Genomic DNA, 21,500 nt, shown 5'->3' with positions numbered 1-21,500 from the left:
GGGGGAGGGTGGCGAGCTGAAAGGGCGTGTTGAAGTGAAGTAGATGTAGATGACAAATGTAGAAAAAATGGGAAACGTAAAATTCGAAAAAAACCACTAAGAGACAGATACATATACTGACTGATTATCGGGTACTGCGAACGAAGCGTTTCACACGTCCCTCCTCGTTAATACTCGGTACTCGATGAGGCAAAAGGGTATATTGTATTTGCGGTAGAGAGTTGATGTATGTATGCCGATACCATAAAGTATATATATTCTTGATCAGTATCAATATCAATTCTTGATCGATACGTATACAATTTTGAAGATAAGAAAAATCTAAAACGCAGCTCCGTGGAGAATGGCTACATATCATTATATATTGTTATAGCCAGTATGTCCAGTGGATACCCCCCACCCCTACCAGCAGCTTTGTTTATTTTTGATCAGTCTGTCTCGCTCGCTCTGGAAAAGATACAAAAGCTCGTTTGAGCATGGCCTGGATAGCATTTATAGCATGCACAAATTGCCAAAATCATTGTCTCCTTTAGGCACACAAGATTACCAGTCTCCGTGGGGGTTTGCGACAACGATATTAATCGCTATCTCAGCTCGAAATTGGAAGAGTTAGCTTCGAACTGTCTATGGTTGAGTTGTGAAGTTCTTTTTAATATATCCTCTTCTAGGGGGAGCATCACCATGGATCCTCTGTGTATCACGTTTCTTTCCTTTTGTATGCCATGTTGGGTGCCCTGCTTACAATTATCATCTCGAATCTGGCCACATTTGGTTTTGTTCGTCAGGCTGTCAAAGATGTAGATGAGCAGCTGCTCGCGCCTTTTGTGCAACGTTATTTTAGGAGGAATAATTATTACGAGTGTGAGGAACTGATGAAGCCAACTAACGGTTACTAATGTATACCACGAAGTCTATTTTTCGATTGGAAAAATGATTGCTTCTGTTTCCTCATCTATCTTCCTTTTACCTCTGTATTTTTTACTTCAAATTATACTTTCAGTTCTAACTTGAATTTTTTTAAATATCTTCAAAAATGAATACAAAACTATGACATAAAGTTGTGTGGCAGGAGAAGAAAATAATGCCATACATATATATTCCTTCTTCTGCAATACAACTGGCTGCCATGGCCAGATATCGACAGAATCCTGTTTTTTTGTTATTGCAGATACTCTGCGCTGGAGCCCCTCTTGCAGCAGCGACGTGAAGATAGTTCGCTGTGAACAGATGGCGGATAGGGTAGAACTGGGCGGTTTGTGGTAGCCTTTTGGCACACAGAACGCTGCCGGCTGATCCTGGGCTTTAATGACTGAACATCGGGCTGTACGGAGCGGTTGTTCGTGCCCAAGCCTGATAAGGCTCGCTTCGACAGATCAGGCATGCTGACGGCAGGTATTCTAGGGGGAAGGCGTGGCACGGATGGTGGTCTGGAAGGTGTTCTGGAGGGTGGCGAGTGTTGTCGTGCCAGGAATTCCTCCTGCGTGCAGGCCATGCACATTTCGGTGTGGTCTACGTGGGGATTCTGTTGCTGCCACAACTGATGCTGTAGCGTTCTCTTATTGGATTCTTTTTCATTGTCAGTACCACCTGTGGAACGCTCCTTCTTGCGTTCCCGCTCCCGCTCCTTCTCAGATTCTCGTTCAGCGCGTAAGCGCCGTTTTTCCAACTTGGCTTGATTGAGCGCTCGGTAGTGCACGGTTTGGTTGTCGATGAGCATTTGGGTGACAAACTTGAACTGGTTCAAGCTCGTTTCGTTCTGATCGTCCATTTCTGTGGAGTCAGAGAGAAGATTTTGGGCTAATTTATTGAGAGTCAAATTACTTACTGGCATTGATGTCGCGAAACATTTTATTAAGCATCTTCTCCTGGTGCATCATCTCCGACGACAGTCGCTCCACCTTGGCAATGGGCTCCTCAAAGCACTTGGCTACCATTTCTGAGACGGCTCCCTGCACCGTCTCCAGCACATTGTCGTGCATGATGCTAAAGAAGTCTGCAAAGGATTCCTGCAGCTCACGATTCGGATTGTCGATTACCGCTTCCTGTCGATCGCGACGACGTTCCCTGACCTTGTCGTCGCCTGCTGGCTCTCGCTCGTGCTTCGTTGGCTCCGCCATGGACTCCTTGCTGACACACACCACGGCAGGCAGTCGAAATGCCACGTTGCGTCGGAAAACAGTCGGCTTGAGCGCTGACGGAGGTTTTTGGGCCGTATTTTTGATGCTGCTCGACTTTGGCAGCTTTCGTTTGGAACGCTTGCCATTGCTGCTACCCAGATATCCCGGTCCAGCCACGTCCACGTAGCGTACTCCCAGTTGGGGTGTTAAATTTCTGTTGAATTTTGCTACAAGCTCCGAAGGCCGTCCATTGCGAGTGTAAAGATCTTTGGGAATGTTTTGTCGCTTGTGTATGTCAAAACCAAGCTGTTGGGTTGATTTAGTAAAGCAGTAATTTGGAAACATGACTTTAACTTTAAAAATATTTATATTATTCCGTGTGTGCGGTAGTCAAATTCATCGATTTTTTTCATTCATTTTTCATTGAGTAACTTAATTTAACTTAACTTAATTTATTTTTGAAGGGTAACGCCAAAATAAGTTGAATGTTCTATCGGATGTGATTTAAATTAGGAAGATTTTGCCAGAGTGGCGATAGCTTTAAGGTCTTTAGTCCTTTTGTACAGCATTTCAGTCACTATTTTGTACTTACATCTGCTTATAATTTCCTGTAACTCAATAATTCAAAGATGAAAAGTCAAAGAGCGTATTCACAACTTGCTCGCCGGTCCATGATCCATTTATTGTGATCGTCCTGGTGAACGCATTTGATAAGCGTTTTTGATGCAAGAATTCATGGATCGGATTTTGGGAAATGAATTGTGGAGAAAGTACGATCCATTAAACTCGTGCTCGATTCATTGCGTTTGGCTTATATCGATAGCTAAAATATTAATAAGCGCACGCAGAAGATTAAGAAAGTAAACAAAGACAAATTATTTTAAAAATCATGAATTCCGCTCAAATTGTATATGACCGAACGCAGTGTGCAGTGGACTGAGATGATTTGCAAGGGCATATATTCAAGAAAACAGCAAACAAAAAAACGAACAGCCGATTGTATTTATGTTTTTGTATTTACCGATCATGATCGGTGATCAAGCAATCACTAACCCAGTTTACTGGGTAACTGCTTGAAAATCGGCGGTAGCACTTACTGGAATTTTCTTCGTTCGCCTTTGTCCAATGAAGCGTCCATGCCCTGAGACAAATGTTGTAATGCACTTTTGTATGTAGCAACTTATTTTTTCCCTTAACTATTACACTGTATATGTCTTTCAGAAGAGTCAGTAAATATAATCAGGACATAACCAACCACAAGACGAATAAATATACAGGATATTTCTACACTCCATTTCATCGCATAAATGTGACCATATACTTGATTCTCTGCTGGAACTTTGCATAGCAATCAACGTCGAATCCGTATATATTCTACCTTTTATTTATCCAGTTACAATTCATGAGAGAACCCTACGCTCGCCCTTCAGGCAACCAATATGTTTTCATTGTCTGTTGGGGTTTGTCGCTCAATCTATTTTGATATGTTGACGTCACCATCATCACAAAAATTATAAATGAAGTGAGTGCAAAAATGAGCCGCAGGGCCCATCATCCTGTGTCGTCCTTGTGCCCATTGTTCGGTGGACCGTGCACCGTAGGAGATTTTCCAGCGCGTGCTAAAATGAATGAAAACCTCGAGCAAGGGACAGACACACTCTGGTGACACTCTGAGAATTTTGTGGCCTTTATTATGCTCCTCTACACATTATCATGAAAATAAATATTAGCTTAAACGAAATTGACTACAACTTTATGCTCTATTTAACTATTAGCGTCTACTTATGACTAATATAATTTTGGTTTCAGATACTTGCTCAGGTTCTTGGATGGACCAGTTCATGACTTAGTCCACGTGGAGGCTGGTCTACACAGACTAGCCCGTGGTCTTGTCTAAATATAAGATGTACCAAAGTATGGAATTGAGGTGGATTTTAAATAGTCTTAATTGCTAGTTAGGCCTGAAAAATAACTTTTAGTCATGAGACTTTCGAGTAAACACAAATATCATCAGTCTGTTGAATAGCATACAAATTTGAGAGTGTCGGAAATGAGCTGTTAAGTTTGAAATATTACAGACTAACCTCTCAGAGTTACTCGTAGACTTATTTCAGCTTTAGCCTAGCATTAATTAAAATACACACAAATGCCAGTAAAGAAGGTACTATATAATGCAAAATTCCTAATAATAGACTGCACATATGTATAATACTTAATAGATTGCAAATGCGGTACAGTATGGTAGCAGTAAGTAGTCGTAAGTTAAAGTGTTTTGAAATTCGTAGAGTAGTCTTGGCATACTTATGGTAAGTACGGTTTAGATTTGGATTTCACTATGCCTAGAGTACAACTTACGAACTTATTGTCTAAGCCTCTCTCTTGTGCAGCATTCTAGAGAAACTCCGCATCGCTAAAAGATGTGGGCCCGTGAAGCGCAAACGTTGAACGCTTGCGGGTCGTGTGCGCCAGCTATCATATCTCCGACATGGTCGGCACGGTAATCCCCTTGCTGGGCCGCTCGCAGATTACCACACGGGCATTCGTCTTGCTGGTGGAACGGCGTGACACCGTCAGCGATGTGGTCAGCGTACGCATTGAGTCGCAGCTGTTGTGCAGTCGACGACCCACAGTGTGGCAGCGATTTTGCTGCGAGTTGTTGCGATAAGACTTGCAACAGCAGGTGAACCACTTGAAGGGTGGAAAGCGACTGCAAAGGAAGTACATAAGTGCAAAAAAAAAGGTAATAAATAACACTACTCGAAAAAATCGAATTTTTTTTCCAATTCAAACCAAACCGACCTTTTCTGATGGACTGAGGGCTTTAAACATTTTTAAAGAATTATGGTTTTTTTCTATGGCAGAACTTATATTTGAAGAATTTTTAAAGTCTTATTCTTTTGTAATGTTTTTTTAAGAGGTATCACTTCTTTTTTCCAATAAAAAAGTATCTTACATCTGGCTGCAGTGAACTTAGAAATACACTTGTAACAGTGTGAGCATAAAGCCATCTGGATGCAAAATTGTGTGGCGCTAGCTTTTACAGTCTCTGAGATCCAGGCACTCAACAAGACGGACGGACGGATAGACGGACATGGCGATATCGACTCGGCTATTGACGCTGATCAAGAATATATATACTTTGTGGGCTCGGAAACGCTTCCTTCTGTGTGTTAAATTTTTTCTGCACAAATACAATATACCCTATTTGCTCTTCGAGTACCGGGTATACAAAAAATGGTATCAAACCATTGCTAAGCCCTATATCCTTCATAAAAAGTTGGTCTATATTCTTCTTTTAGAAGAAAATGCATAAAGTATTAGTTTAGAATATTTAAAATATATTAAAAGAATATAAAAGTATTAGTTTAGAATATTCGTTAACTATTAAAAATATATTAAAAGAATTCGAAATGGCTTGGGAAACCACTCGACACATTTTCATCGTAGCTTTAGATCCGATTAAAATATATCCTATTTATCCAAGAAGATCTTACCTCAATGTACGAAACACCTGCGATGAGAACAAACAGTAGATCAGCGGATTGGCCGCTGAATTCAGGGGTGCCAGACTCTGGATGAACGTGGCAATGGCAATGTTTGTCTGCGAGTGTGGTATCTGGCCAAAGACCTGCAGCAAATCAAAGATAATGTACGGCGACCAGCAGAAGATAAACACAAACACAATGGTCAATGTCATCTTCACCGTCTTGACCTTGGCCCGTGGAATGATGCCCCTGGAGCTGGCACGTCTTGCCGGTGCAGCACCAAACCCCGCTCGATCTGCAAGCAACAACTCAATTAATTGCTCTAATAAATAAGTATAGTATGCTGCATACCTGTGGGCACAAATATTGAGCCCTTGGCCCAAATAGTCTTGACTATAATCGCATAGCATGCGGAAATAATTAATGCTGGAATGGCGAAGAGTGTGACGGACACAAGACTCATGTACACCTGCCAGGCCATTGGAGAGCCCAGTTCTATCCAGCACTGTGGATGCCCCTGGATGAGCTTTTCCTCGTAGAGTACAAGAATGGGCAGCGAGAAGATGGCCGATATAAGCCAAGCGCCAGTCACTAAATGACGTGCTCGCTTCCCTATAAGGAAATAAAAAATATTACATTTACATTTGTGTGAAAAAGAAAAGAAGTCTTTTTGGCAATTATAAAAGTTTTGCGTGGAAGGTAAAAACGACTTACACGACTTTGAGAAGTTCATGGGATGCGTTATTGCATCATATCTGTCAATGCTCATGGCCACCAGCACGTAGGTGGAGGAGTAAGTGACGCACACCTGCGAGAAGCGTATAACCTTGCAGGCCAGATTGCCCGCACGCCACGAAATCGTGATGCGCCATATAATGTCCGTCAGCACGTTGAGCAGACCCACGCAAAGATCTGAATTAATGTTGGGTAAAGTAGGGGGAAAAATGTTTGTGTTCTTATCTCACCTGCTAGCGCCAATTGCTTGATGAAGTAATTCATCCGTGACTTGCGATTCTTGTTGATGAACATCACAAAGAGCACCGCAGAATTGCCCAGCACAATGACGGTGAAGAGAATCCACAGCACCGCAAATTGTTCCGTCTTGAAAAGAAGTATAAACCGAATTTTTGTCATAATTCATTAAACGCTAATAAACATTCAGTGGTGTCAACACAGTGTTAAGAACGGAAATCACGTATAAAACTCAGTTTAATACCCGCCCAAACACACGAGCGCACGCTTTCTTATTTATGGCTCTTTAAATAGCCATAAAAATGATAGAGCCAGACACCTGGTGGGGCACAGGAGTAAGGCCCTGGGGCAGGATGTGTCATTTCCGTTTGACGTTTTCAGCTGAGTACTAACAAGACTAGGACAACAACAGAGCCAGAATACACCCACAGCTACTCTGACAACACTCATACACATAGCTACTCCATCGAACACACCCACACAAATAAAACTAATAAAACTAATAATGAGAGGGCAGACTGCAAATGTTCTCTTATTTCACTCAATTTTTTTGGCTAAGGACCAAGATGGCGTGCCCAGAACAGCCAGTGGCAAATCAGTGTGGAAAGATATAGGATACATAGACATAGTCTATAAAATCTAAAAGAAATGTGCTTAAAGTGAAATTTTTATACCCGGTACTCGAAGAGTATATAGGGTATTTTTTTTTTTTTTGATATTTAATCGCTACAGCGAAATTGGTTGGTCGCAGAGATGAGTCCGCATAGACCAGGTACTTCAGTTTTGTGTTGAATATTATAAAAAAAAGACTGAAAATTTTGAACTCAAAAAAGAGTTGTTTGCCGAACGAACACTAGAAATAGAATGTATTTTGTATTTGTGCGAATAACGGTTGTATGTAACGCACAGAAGGAAACGTTTCCGACCTCTTAAAGTATACATATTCTGTATCAGCATCAATAGCCTAGTCTATGTCTGTCTGTCTGTCTGTCTGTCTGTCCGTCTGTCCGTCCGTCCGTTTTGTTGAGCGCCTAGATCTCAGAGACTATTAAAGCTAGAGCCACCAAATTTTGCGTCCAGACTTCTGTAAAATGAGCCCCGCCCCTTCCGCCCCCGCAAAATGGCGAAAACATCCCAAAGCTACAATTTTGAAGCTTAAAGACAACTAAAAGCGCCATTCCGTAGGGAAGGACCATATCTATCAGATCACCAAATTGGTATCCGATTGGACCTTTATTATAGCCAAAATGAAGAAATTAATTTGAAGTGGCTAAACCCACCCTGTCCCGCAGCTTTTGTTGTTTTTTTCACATTCTCTCATTCACACTCTGCTTCTGCAGTGTGCGGTCTCTGCCTCTGCCATGACTCTGCAGCCATACATTTTCCTGTAAAAATTTCACAAAATTTGTTCTGTCTGCTTTCAGAGCCTCAAACATTTCCAGCGGGATTAATGTTTTTTCCCAAAATTAAATATACTTTTCAAGGCGTTTACATTTCTCAGGACTCACACACACACATTAATGGAAGGTAAGTTTGAATTATGGCCTCGAGGTCTGAGCAGTCAGACGACAAGCAAACTTGGACCAAAAAAAAACTTGACAGGCGACTTGTCGTTGGTGCGACCAGACTAAAAAGACGCCAGAGCCTATGCTACTTATTTTTGTGGCTCCTCATACAAGTTGTTGCTTATGTTTGCAGTGCCTATTCACTTTGCTTTTTTTCGGGCCTATGTGCGAGACTACATATAGAAAGACAGATAAATGTATTTTCTTACGACGACTTTTTGGACCACTCTGTTGTATCCCACAGTCCATCATGATGCGTAAATTGGAGCATAAATCAACAATTGAAGAAACCACGGAACAACATCTATTTTTACTCATTCTCGGCGCATCCCGTCTGCCACCAATTTTTCATTACTATCGCCTGGGTTGCGGCTCGTTATTAAATTTGGCTGGTTCCTGTTGCTGCCACCCAAACCATTTGTTGCAAGCTAATTTATACACTTTTTCTTCATGCTATGATTTTGTTCCTACACCCAATTTTTGCAGTTTTCTTAAAGCTTTTTTCGGCTTTATGTCTTGAAGTGTTAGGTGTGCTCTGACAACACTCGACTGCAATTTTCTAACATGACTTTCGTGAATTTGATTGGAACTTATCATATTTGCGCTTTCTTTCAATGTTTTTATCGTTGTTTGAAGTGCTACAAGTGCTCAATAAATGGACGACGGGATACCAAAATTAAGTATGACTATAAAGCACACTTGAACTCTTCAATTACAGAATCGAACACATTTCTACAGAAGTTTATTGTGACACAAAGCATTCTATAACCAGTTACTGACAGTATTCCAAATAAAATGATTTATCAGCAAAAATTGATTGCAAATATGGCAAAAGCAACTGAAATGTAATTTAATTAACAAATCAAGCAAAAAAGAGTTGGAAATATTGTCAGCACAAATACAAACATAGAAATACGTATAGAAATGAAAACATTCATTCATACATACATATTTATATATATATATATATATATTTATATATATATTTATATATGTCCATCCAAATGTATGAAAAGGTAGCAAAAAATGTGGGAAAATTTAATCGGGATTTCTTTGCAGTTTGTTTTCGATTTTTATTTTTTGGCTGCGGGAGACAAAAATGTAATAAACGGCGTATTGTAAGCCTTTTTTAATGATGGACCATTTCTGGCTGCTTCCCTTTTTTATACCCGGTAATCGAAGAGTAAATAGGGTATATTGTATTTGTGGGGAAAAGTTGATGTATGTAACGCAGAGAAGGAAACGTTTCCGATCCCATAAAGTATATATATTCCTGATCAGCATCAATAGCCGAGTCTATATACATAGGCATGTCTGTCTGCCCGTCCGTCTTGATGAGCTCCTGGATATCAAAGACTATAAAAGCTAGAGCCATAAAATGTTGCATCCAGAGTGCTGTATGCTCACACTGTTACAAGTGTTCAACTCGGCCGATTGGAGCCGCACGCTAGAGGCCCTACAGCGTTTCAGCATTCCTGGTTACCTGCTGACGTACGAGACCAGTCTGGGTTCCAGGGCTTACAAAGTCTCAGCCGGAGTCGCTCAGGGCTCCGTTTTGGGACCCCTGCTCTGGAACGCCATGTACGACGGAGTCCTGAGACTACCGATGCCAGCCAACACCAGCATGGTGGGGTTTGCAAACGACGTCGCCATAGTGGTGGTGGCCAAGCACCTCGCCGCAGTGGAGGAGCTCGCCAACGCGGCCGTTCGAGCCGTGGAGTCGTGGCTTACGGTCGCCTGATTGGACCTGGCAGCGCAGAAGACCGAGGCGGTGCTCATATCGAGCCGGAAAGCTGTCGAAACAGCAAGTGTGCAGGTCGTTGGCACCACGATACGCTCGCAGAGGGCAATAAAGTACCTGGGAGTGCTCATCGAAAATCGCCTCTCCTTCAAGGAGCACTTGGAGTACGTGCAGAGGAAGGCCAGCGGAACCTCAGGAGCGCTCTCGCGAATGCTTCTGAACACTAGAGGCCCGAAGCATGCAACGCGGATGCTCCTGAGGAGTGTTGTGACGTCGCAGATCCTGTACGCCGCGTCGCACAGCTTGAGGAAGCATTCTCTTTTGCTGTCTCTAATGGCGGTCTTCAACTCCTTCCGCGCGACTTTGTAAGCCTCGCAGCGGGTTACTAGTCGCGGAGTTCCCCCGGCTCGTTGGAGCTGCCTTCTCGCGCTGTGGTCGATTTTGCGGAGCTCGGCGATGTCCTCGTTCCACCAGAAGACTGGGGCATGGTGCTTCCCAAACGCACTTCGCTGGAGCATGCTAAGGTCGCAGGCCGCTTCCACTGCATCACCCAGCTGGGCCGTCCCCTCGTTGGCTCCGTCCGACTCTGGTGTCGTGTAGGTCCAGAGGGCGCTTGCAAAGGCCTGTGTCCTCAGCGTGACCTGGCGATACACATTCCTTTGCTGAGTAGGAGCTGCTCTTCCCCGCTCCGGTCCGCCAAACACGCACTCGATGGCCTCGTGGTCGCTAGCGGTGTAGGCGTCGCTGATTCTCCACTGGAGTTTCTGGCCAACGCGCTGCTGGCGTATGTGAGGTCAATGACTGACCCCATGCCTCCCCTGCTGAACGTATGTTGGGATCCTTCCTTGAGCAGCACCATGTCCAAAGAGGCGAAGGCCTCCAGCACCGTGCTGGAACCTCTAGCGTTGGTTCGGGAGGACCTCCACTCCTGGGCCCAGTCATTGAAGTCGCCCCCGACTACGACGTCGCTTCGTCCTCGCAAGTCTCCGATCAGCTCGTCCATGATTCGGCTAAGGGCCTCCAGCGGGAGGCTGGGCGCCAGGTAGAAGCTGTAGACCCACTTACCGCCTACTTTGCCTCGGACGAACCCATCGGCCGACTTTATGTCGCAGATCTGGGGCGTCTCCACTCCGCATGTCCACAGCGCGGCTCGGCCCGAGCGATCTGTGGCCCAGTCGCTGCAGCTGGGAACCCTGTAGGGATCGATGAGGATTGCCACCTCCGATCCCCGTTCACGCACCGTCTGTTGCAGGAGGTCCTGCGCGGCCCTGCAGTGCACTGCAGTGGTTCAGGTTAAGCTGGATCAGCCGCATGTCTTGCTGCGTTGACCGACCCCGCTGTGCCCTGGTTCCAGGCATCTGTAGCACCTCGGGAGTCCTCCTCTTTCGCGGATCCTGCAGACGGTCCAGCCGATCCGCACCGGCTGACCACCGCCGTTTGGGACTCCACGTAGCCGCGTCGCAGACTTCGCATCCCGACTCGTCCCTCTTCGATCCCAATCGGTCCCGCAATGGCGGTGCAGATCACACGCTCAGTCTCGAGTAAGTCGAGATCGCGGATCTCCAAGACGACCACCTCCGAATCCTCTGTCAACGCACGCACTGCCGCTGCGTCGCCAAGTACTCGTGCGATGCTCTCCTTCATATCGTTCGCACTCTCTGAGCTGTCTTTTGCCACCTCCAGCAAAAGATTGCCGTTGATGGTGCCGCGTACCCTGGAAACACAGCTTCCCAGGTCCGACAGCTGGTTGTCCGGTATCCTCCCACTTGCATGGCTGTTCTGGCGTCTGGCCTTCAGGTTCGTCATTACAAGCTCCAAATGTGTTAAAAAAGATCCAAAATGCTCAAGATGGACTCTTTAATTGCATTTAACTCTGATTTGACATTTGTGCTGACAAAAACAAATACAGGACTTTTAAAGACTTTTAATAACGAACATGAACACTGCAGCCATTGAAGTAGGAGGATATGGACATTTTAGGGCCCGTACGGAGAACCCCCGCTGTTGGGATTAGGAATTTTTTTTTATGAAAACGTGGACATGTATTTGGATTTTAGCCGTAAATGACCGTATCCAAAAATAAATCGGGATTTGCTCGGAACTCGACCATTTTAAAGTGCGTAAACTTAATGATTCCATTTGCTCTATATCCTAACATTTAATTCCACTTACAATTGTTGGCTAATGTTGGACCCAAACATTAAAAAACTTGAAAATGTTCCTAAAAAAGGGGGTGGGGAGCAATTACGCTATAAGTCACAGTAAAATTAGTCGATTCGATGCAAAAATTTTTCAATATTGCTATAAACAATAGGAGGAACTTAAAACATGGGTTGATAATTTTGGTTCAAATAAGCTGAGAGATGAAATTAGGCACTTACTTTGGTTTTAATTTTGAAAAGTATTTTAAAAAATTGTTTAAAAATAAATGAAGTTGGTTTTGTTGAAGATTCAGTTTTTATCTTTCGGCATACATTTCATTTTCAGTGGTGAGTTAGACGGTTCCGAAGTTATACGACTTTGAATTTTGAAAAAGGTTTTGGTTCATTTAAGGTGGGAGCCACTGTACTTTATGGGGTCGGAAACGTTTCCTTCTGTGCGTTACATACAACCGTTATTTGCACAAATACAATATACCCAAGTAGTAGTACTCTTCGAGTACCGGGTATAAAAATAATCTATTTTCTTGCTTTAAAACTACATTCTTACACTAGTGGGTTTAATTCTTGAGTGCGGGCCGTATTCGGGAGTGGCCGACGCGAGCGGTACTGCCGCAAAGCATTGCAATGCTATGTGAGTGTGTGTGTGTGTGCACGAGTGGTCTCTAGTGTGTTTTTGCCTTTTTTTTGTTTTGCCAAGTCTTTATACCTTTTTATACCCGGTACTCGAAGAGTAAATAGGGTATATTGTATTTGTGCGAATAATGGTTGTATGTAACGCACAGAAGGAAACGTTTCCGACCCCATAAAGGATATATATTATTGATCAGCATCAAAAGACGAGTCTATAGAGCCATGTCTGTCTGTCCGTCCGTCTTGTTGAGCGCCTGGATCTCAGAGACTATAAGAGCTAGAGCCACCAAATTTTGCATCCAGACTTCTATATGTTCAAACTGTTACAAGTGTATTTAAAAAATGAGCCCCGCCCCTTCCGCCCTCGCAAAATGGCGAAAACCTCCAAACCTCCAAAGCCATTCCGTAGGGAATGACCATATCTATCAGATCACCAAATCGGGATCCGATTGGAGCATTATTATAGCCACAATGAAAAAATTAATTAGCAGTGGCCAAACCCACCCCGTCCCGCAGCTTATATTTGTTTTTTTCACATTCTCTCATTTACACTCTGCCCCTGCCGCGTCTCTGCCGCGAGTCTGCAGTGTGTGGGTCTAGGGAAGGGGAGCGAGCTAAAGAAGAGTGTTGGTGTGAGAAGTGTTGTAGATGTAGATGACAGATGAAGAAAAAATTTAAAATTTGACGAATAACCGCTAAGGTGCAGATGTAGTACTGAGTGCCGGGTATAAAAGTTGTGACGCGTAAGAAGCGTCTCACACGTCCCTTCTCGTTCAATTTGGTTTTGCACCTCGAGGAAATTGCTTTTTTGCTGCGAGAACAAAATTAAAAGTGCAAAATTTAATTTCGGCCAAAAAAGAGTTCAAGCTATAAGCCGAAAGATAAAACGCTTAGCGAACATAACAGCTGGGAGGTGAGTAGAAACAGACAGAGAGAGAGACAGACAGAGGAGAAGAAGACAGCAGCCAGGGTAACCGTAACTCCTCATTAAAGAGGAATTTAACCACGGGGCCAAGATGCAACAAAAGAACGCCACCTGTTGCAGCATTAGAAACTTAAGCTACTGCCGCTGCCGCAAACTATTATTATTATGTCTGGACGTTGATATGCAATGACTGCACCATCAAGTGGCCCATGCGACACCAAGCCAACCCAGCAGAACGCAGCCCTCCTCCCGACCAACCGACCGAGGGGCGCTGCCGCATGACGCGCGGCGCGATTAACCGAACCGGTCGCGAGCATGCAGGAAAGATAGGTGTTAGGCTAATATTCGTGGAAAATTATAACTAAACACAACTAAACTAGAGCAACTATAGCTAAGCAAGCAAAATAATCAAAGTCAGAAACAAGACAAAGCTAAAATTAAGCTAACTACGGGAGAGGTAAGCTAGTATAAAAGAATTAAGAAGAGGAAGGGAGTTAGTCGAGGATATAATGTGATAGAGGGAATTATAATCCGAGCATAAAACGCTAAAGGGTTCGTGCAAGGCATAATTCGATCTACACATTGGAAGGAACAAAGGAATATAGTTTCTAGTGGGTCTAATAGGAATCGTAAAGTTTACGCGGCTCAACAAGTCAGGGCTGTCTACATCCCCCTTGATCAAGTTGTGCATAAAAATTACACCAAGCATTTTTCTACGACTAACCAAGGATTGAAGACTTATTAAAAAAAGTCTACTACGGTAGGATGGCAGTCTCACAGTTGCATCAAAGTTGAGGCACCGTAGGGCAAATAATAAAAAGTTTTTCTGTACTGATTCAATACGGTCCTGATGTATGTTGTACTGAGGGCATGAGCCTTATTCTAAATCGGACGAACAAGCGAGATACAGAGTTTTCATGGTATAGGGATATTGGCTTTATTTACCATGGTAGAAAGGTGTTCAAAAAACTTAAACTTGGGGTCTAGTTTAACACCAAGATCATCAAACAAAGTAATTCCCTCAAGAAAACTACCGCAAAAGGTGTTAGGAGCAAGTAAGGGCTGGAGCGATGAAATTTCATTACTTTGCTTTTCGAGGCATTAAGGCCTGGGCTAGGAAGGATTTTTTGAAGAGCTACAAGAGTAGCTGGAAATCCATCTCAAACGATTAGGCGGAAACTCTGGAAGGTCAAGCTTTTTTGCAAGAAGAGATTGGTTTACAGAGTCGAATGCTTTACTGAAGTCAGTATCAAGAGTCTTTAATGGTAAATAAATATATTTAAAAAAATTAGTGGTTGTTGTTCGTCGCCGTATAAATCCATGCTGGAGATAAAAGTGGGAGATGTTGCAAGTGTGGAGTTAAATTATTCTCCAACATTTTAGGAATAGCGGATAACTTAGATATACCTCTATAGTTCAGACCTGCTACCTTCCTTATGGAGAGGCATCAAAAAAGATTCCCTCCAGATGGGGGAAAGCATGAAGAATGGATTGACCCACTTTTATGTGACTCTTTCGGGGTTTTCGCCTTTAAGCTCACTAAATCGCCCGTGCTGACTAATTTCAAACGCTGCCTGCGAATCGAAAAGTGCAGCAACAAAGACATTCCAACAGCCGAGCAACATTCCAACGAGTTGTGAAAAAAAGTTCGCTAAAAATACGAGAAGGTTTATTCTGAATAACTTTATTTTGCAATCAACTCTAATAAAATCAATAATATCGAACATCTTAAGCAATGGTAAGACTACATTTTTTTGCGTACATTTACTTTTAATACGTTTTCCCCTAGGCTCCTACAACCGGTACATACACAAATAAAATTCATTATGTCAAAAAGAATATCCTCGAAGAGCTAACAAAGAAGCAATATGCACAAGTTTTTATGCAGTCCAGAGACGGAAGCAACCGAGATATTGCGGGTCTCGAAAATCCCATGGACCTGGGCACAATCATTATTCGTGTGCAGAATCTACGCTATCGAAATGTAGATGAACTGATTTCCGATCTCAGACTTGTCTATAAGAATTGGTTTTCGTTGAAGAAGGGCCATAAAAACCTGTGCTGCCCTGGCAATCAATTGAAAAAATTCGTGGAGAACAAGGTGTCGAAAATGCCAGGGGGCCAAGAGTTTGCGATCAATAAGGACTCCAAGATGACGGTCAAGTCCCTCCAGGATTTTCCCTGGCTGCAGTTAAATTGCACAGAGCCGATTCCAACAACAAAGAAAAAGAAAAACGATACTCTGAGAAAATATTTGGGATAAATACATACACATACTCTCTTTTTATACCCGCTACTCGAAGAGTAAATAGGATACATTGTATTTGTGCGAATAACGGTTGTATGTAACGCACAGAAGGAAACGTTTCCGACTCCATAAAGTATATATCTTCTTGATCAGCATCAATAGCCGAGTCGATTGAGCCATGTCTGTCTGTCCATCAGTCTATCCGTCCGTCAGTCCGTCTTGTTGAGCGCCTGGATCTCAGAGACCATAAAAGCTAGAGCCACCAAATTTTGCATCCATACTTCTGTATGCTCACACTGTTACAAGTGTATTTCAAAAATGAGCCACGCCCCCTTCCGCCCATGCAAAAGGGCGAAAACCTCCCAAACTTACAATTTTGAAGATAAAAGAAAACTAAAAACGCCATTCCGTAGAGAAGGACCATATCTATCAGATCACCAAATTGGTATCCAATTGGTTCATTATTATAGCCAAAATAAAGAAATTAATTTGCAGTGGCTAAACCCACCCCGTCCCGCAGCTTATATTTGTTTTTTACATATTCTCTCATTCACACTCTGTTTTGCGCAGTTTATGGCCTCTGCGCCTGACACGTCTCTGCCTCTGCCATGACTCTGCAGTGCGTGTCTCTAGGGGAGGGTGGCGAGCTAAATGAGCGTGTTGGCGTGAGTGGTGTTGTTGATGTAGATGACAGATGAAGAAAAAATTTGACAAATAACCGCTGAAGTGCAGATGTAGTACTGAGTGCCGGGTATAAAAGTTGTGACGCGTAAAAAGCGTCTCACACGTCCCTTCTCGTTTATATTTATTTTTAAATCTGTTGTATTTTTCTTCTTGGCAAGCAAAGGGATCTTTGCGGACAACTTCATTTGTATAACTTTTCCTACTAGCTGGCATAGCCCCCCAAAGGGACGGACTTTAAATTAGTATATACATTTACAAAAAGCAATATGCAGAACTCTATTCTAGAGTTAGTAGTAGTTGGTAGCAATTACTCAGAAAACTGTTCTACAGCAAGCGTCTGTCTGGTCACTATTTTCGAAAAAATAAATAAAAAGATACTGCCTAACCCAGACGCTTACTTATACATATGTACTGTCTACTTGCTTGGCCATAGAAATCCATTTTTTTTAGCCCATCTGTAATCCAGACTGTTTGCTGAAAAGTCAACATAAAATCAAACTTAGAACAAAGGCTAGCCAGAATTTTACTTGAAAAGAGGCTGGCTTAGCCCCCTCAATTATTCCATCGAACACTGTTTTTGCCATTTATAGGGTACTAAAAATGATGCCATGCTCAGCCCGTAAGCTTAATCAACTTTTATTTTTGTTGGTGCTTATATTTAAAAAGCATTAGATTTGAGGACGCAGGGCACAGGGCACATGGCACACTCGGCACTTGGAACTTGACTCTCGCAAGGAGAATCTTAAGTTTGTCCGTGTCCGTGTCCATGTTGTTTGTGTGCTCTGTTGATTTAGTTGGCTTGTTGGTGTTGCTGCTGTGCTTTCGGTTCTTTTGCACTTTTCAGGGAATTCATTAATAGCGATTACCTTGTGCTTGAGAGCTCTGGCTGGTCGCACTCCTCGCCAAAGTTTCAGAAAGTAACAGTAAATTTGATTTTACGCATACGCCGCGTGCTGAGCCAGCAAATGGTCAGATAATAATGAGCATTGGCTGAAACTTTAGGAGAAAGTTCAATGAACTCAAAGGAGCGCCTTCCACACGTAGGGAGCAGCAGCATTAGCTCTCATTAAGCTACATATGTATGGCAGATAAAAATACCAGCACTTCTGGGCGACAGCCGATGATTTATTTTGGTATCCAAACATGCATTTGGGTCAAGTCGAGAGCACATCAAACATAATTTTTATGCCTGGTACTCGAAAAGTAAATATTGTATATTGTATTTGTGGGGAAAAGTGGATGTATGTAACGCACAGAAAAAAACCTTTCCGACTCCATAAAGTATATATATTCTTAATCAGCATCTTTAGTCGAGTTGATATAGCCATGTCTGTGTGTCCGTCCGTTTATCCGTCCGTCTGTCCGTCCTTATGAGCGCCTAGTACTCAGAGACCATAAGAGATAGCGCAACCAAGTTTTGCATCCAGACTTCTGTATGCGCACACTGTTAGAAGTGTATTTCAAAATTTCGCCCGCCCCATTCCGCTCCCGCAAATGTAGTTCGCAGTTCGTTATAGTTGTTGTTTCGTGTTGCTGTTATATGCTCCGGCCACATTGGCCCGATGTCTGAACTCTAGCCACTGAAGTCTACCCGAACATGGGTCTGTGTTTGGGGCTGGTGCTGGCCACATGAGGGGAGCTTGGGGTAAAACTGTGCTTTAATTCACCTAATGGCCAAACATTTTGTCATTAGCTGGCTTAAATCATGACACTTCGACAGAAAACGCTGGAACGCTGCCACGCGCTCCCAGCATCCTGGACCGTGCATATTTGGCGCTGATGAGCCATCAGGAGCAAGAGGGGAATATGTACAGCGTGTGTACACACTATTGAGTGGAAATTCGTTGGAAATGGTTGGCTGGCGCATTCTGTGCTGGAGTGGAAATATGAAAAATTGCCAATGATTTGACCAAAACATAATTGAGGTCAGCTGTGTTGTCAGTTATAAAAAATACTAATAAAGACTGACTGCTGACACAATGGTTATTTATCTGTTCATTGTATGTAAGTGGTGAGGTGGTGAGTGTGTGTGGTGGAGGGGGCTGGGAAGGGAGGTGGTTGGTTAATTCGGTGGACTTTAGAACAGCTTCATCACTTGAGGCTAATGAGGGATTAGTTCCAAGGTTCGCTGCTGTACGCCAAACCCGCTCTGACAGCTCTGATCTCGTAACTCGTAAGTTCTGGTTGCCCAGATAAAACAGATTTATCAAATGAGTCAAACATAAATTCAGTTGGCCATAAAATAAGCACCTATGTATGTATGTAGATAGCCCCTGCTGAATGCAAACGTGTCTTGTGTAAAAAGGAATTAAGGGTACGGGGGGACACACATACATACATACATATGTACATATGATGGACTGAAATTGTGGCATAACATTTCGGCCCGCACCGTTTGACCAGAAAATGGGGAAAAAAGCAAAGTTATATACAAACAGACAGATTGTGAGAGAGAAGACAACAAAAGGCAAAGGCAAGCAATAAATACAAATACGTGCCTCAAACCTGGGGCACGCATGTGGCTTGTGTAATATCTGCTGCTGCTGCGGTTGGCGGAAGTAATGGTCTAAATGTGTGTGTGTGTGTACTCAACAGCAATTTGCATAAACAACGTAGGCAAGATGGGCATAATTATATTTGAATATTTTTCCCAGCCATTTCCCGCTCTTGTGCAGGGCTACTACAGCCCAGCTGGTCTGGCCAGCAGTAAACAAGCAGATACATGTTTGACTAGCGCCTGCCAAATGAGCTGAAGGGCCGTCCTATGTAAGTAGCCATGCTCTATATGTGTGGTCAGCAGATAAGTTGACAGCCAGACGGGACCACGGGACTGGGCCAGCGATAGTGAAGTCCGATTTTAGCTAGACATTGACTGTCAGTCCATTCCAAATTGATTTGGCCATTTTACCCTGTATGGGTCTTTGTCTAGCAAGGAGTTTGTGTATTTTTGATGTATACCTTTTGTTCAACATTAAAAGTAAGTCTTACAGGGCATTGCTTGCTGCTTTAGTCAGTTTCCTTGCCTAACTACATGGTTAAATATTTAATTTACAAGACTTGGAAACTGCTTAGAATCTCTGTACAACTTAACAACTCTATGAGTTTCCCCATCCTAAGCAATTAAACATTAAGCAATTAAACATAAACTTAAATATTGCATGGTGTATATTCCCTGGAGAAAGAACTATTTGCAGCATGTCCACACACTTGAATGATGTCGTGTCCATTTTTATACCCGGTTCTCGAAGAGAAAATAGTGTATATTGTATTTGTGGGGAATAACGGATGTACAGTAACGCACAGAAGGAAACGTTTCCGACCCCATAAAGTATATATATTCTTGATCATCAATAGCCGAGTCGATTGAGTCTGCCATGTCTGTCTGTCCATCCGTCCGTATTGTTTAGCGCCTGGATCTCAGAGACCATAAAAGCTAGTGCCACCAAATTTTGCATCAAGACTTCTGTATGCTCACACTGTTACAAGTGTATTTCAAAATTCAGCCCCGCCCCCACAAAAAGCGAAAATCTTCCACAGACACAATATTGAAGATAAAAGAAAACTAATAAAAATAACGCCATTCCGTAGGGAATGACCATATGATCGCCGAATTGGGATCCGATTGGTTTATTATTATAGCCAGAATGAAGAAATTAATTTGCAATGGCTAAACCCACCCCGTCCAGAAGCCTTCATTTGTTTTTTGCACCTTCTGTCATCCACACTCTTCTTCGTGCTCTAGGGGAGGGGGCCGAGCTAAAAGAGCGTGTTGGCGTGAGAAATGATGTAAATGTAGATAACAGATGAAGAAACAATTTAAAATTTGAAAAAAACGCTAAGGTACAGATGTAGTACTGAGTACCGGGTAAAAAAGTTGTGACGCGTAAGAAGCGTCTGACACGTCCCTTTTCCTTAATATATCAGACATCCAGAATTTTTTTTTTTAATCTTCAGAATTAGATGCTAGGAGTCAAACTTAAGATAAACTATCTCCACATAAAGATACCAAGCAAAATATACTCGTAATATAAGCTTTCCACTAGCTAGCAGCGTGAACCAACACAAAGTTTAAGCAACATTCGCTTTAAGCTGTGCCGAAAAGGAAGGAACAGAGTAGGCAAAAGCGAACTAAAAGTGGGTTTTGTTGATGTTCTATTATTTGCCGAAATTCTTAAACTTTAGAATCCAACTCCAAACACATTGCCAGAGCCGACCGACCGCCCTTCCATCCGTAGGAATCCAACAAATTTAATTAACTTCTAGTTTCCCCCAAAACGACAGCTGCACCTTCGGATTGTGGCAGAGACTGGGTAAAAGGCAAGCTCTAAGTCTCGAAAAGCAGAAGAACAACCTATTGAAAGCTAAATACATTTTTCTTAATATAAAACTTCACAACTGGCACTTGTCAAAGGAGCAAACGCGTAAACCTACAAGGGAGACAGCAGGAAGAGATGTAGGAATGAGCGAGCAATTCGGAGGAGACACACGGAAATGCAGCAGCTTCATAAGGAAACATGTCGGACAAGTTGGCCAAGTTGAAGTCGGTCCACGCTCATGGACCTCTCATTCTTATTCTCTCGCTCTTACTCATCTTGGTCCTCGGCTGAATGCCTCGCAAGGACTGCCTGGAAGGCAGTCAAGTGGTCCAGAGCAGCTAAAAACAACTTGTTATACCCCGTACTCGAAAAGTAAATAGGGTATGTTGTATTTGTGGTCAAAGGGGATGTATGTAACGTAGAGAAGGAAACGGGCGAGAAGGACCCCATAAAGTATATATGTATATTCTTGATCAGCATCAATAGCCGAGGCGATATAGCCATGTCTGTCTACCGAGTATAATTAGTCCCGCCCTCTTCCGCCACCACAAAGAGAAATCTAAAAATGCAAAATGCATGATCATTATTATAGCCAGAAGAAAGAAATTAATTTGCAGTGGCTTCCCCCCAACCCTTCCAACAGCTTTGCTAATTT

The 21,500-nt window shown here is 43.0% G+C and overlaps 2 protein-coding genes across 2 annotated transcripts in view; both read right to left on the bottom strand.

Annotated features, from left to right (window-relative positions):
• Positions 1-957: 957 nt before the first annotated feature.
• LOC117896667 lies at positions 958-2,520 on the bottom strand. Its single transcript, XM_034805114.1, has 2 exons — positions 1,826-2,520; positions 958-1,770 (listed from the first exon to the last, which is right to left on the bottom strand). Exons 1-2 carry the CDS (start codon positions 2,460-2,462, stop codon positions 1,160-1,162), a joined length of 1,248 nt encoding a protein of 415 aa, XP_034661005.1. The 5' UTR covers positions 2,463-2,520; the 3' UTR covers positions 958-1,159.
• A 1,240-nt stretch (positions 2,521-3,760) lies between these two features.
• The window catches only part of LOC117897651 (cardioacceleratory peptide receptor), a 60,879-nt gene continuing 43,139 nt past the window's right edge, over positions 3,761-21,500 (bottom strand). The window contains exons 3-7 of the mRNA XM_034806628.1: positions 6,568-6,703; positions 6,317-6,514; positions 5,954-6,214; positions 5,612-5,897; positions 3,761-4,824 (exon numbers count right to left, since the gene is read on the bottom strand). Of these exons, the coding sequence (XP_034662519.1) occupies positions 4,590-4,824; positions 5,612-5,897; positions 5,954-6,214; positions 6,317-6,514; positions 6,568-6,703 (1,116 nt within the window). The 3' untranslated portion in view covers positions 3,761-4,589. The remainder of the gene's footprint in view (positions 4,825-5,611; positions 5,898-5,953; positions 6,215-6,316; positions 6,515-6,567; positions 6,704-21,500) is intronic.

This window comes from Drosophila subobscura, chromosome O (genome assembly GCF_008121235.1).
Source record: "Drosophila subobscura isolate 14011-0131.10 chromosome O, UCBerk_Dsub_1.0, whole genome shotgun sequence".
Lineage (NCBI taxonomy): Eukaryota > Metazoa > Arthropoda > Insecta > Diptera > Drosophilidae > Drosophila > Drosophila subobscura.
This window is presented reverse-complemented; position numbering and strand designations above follow the sequence as displayed.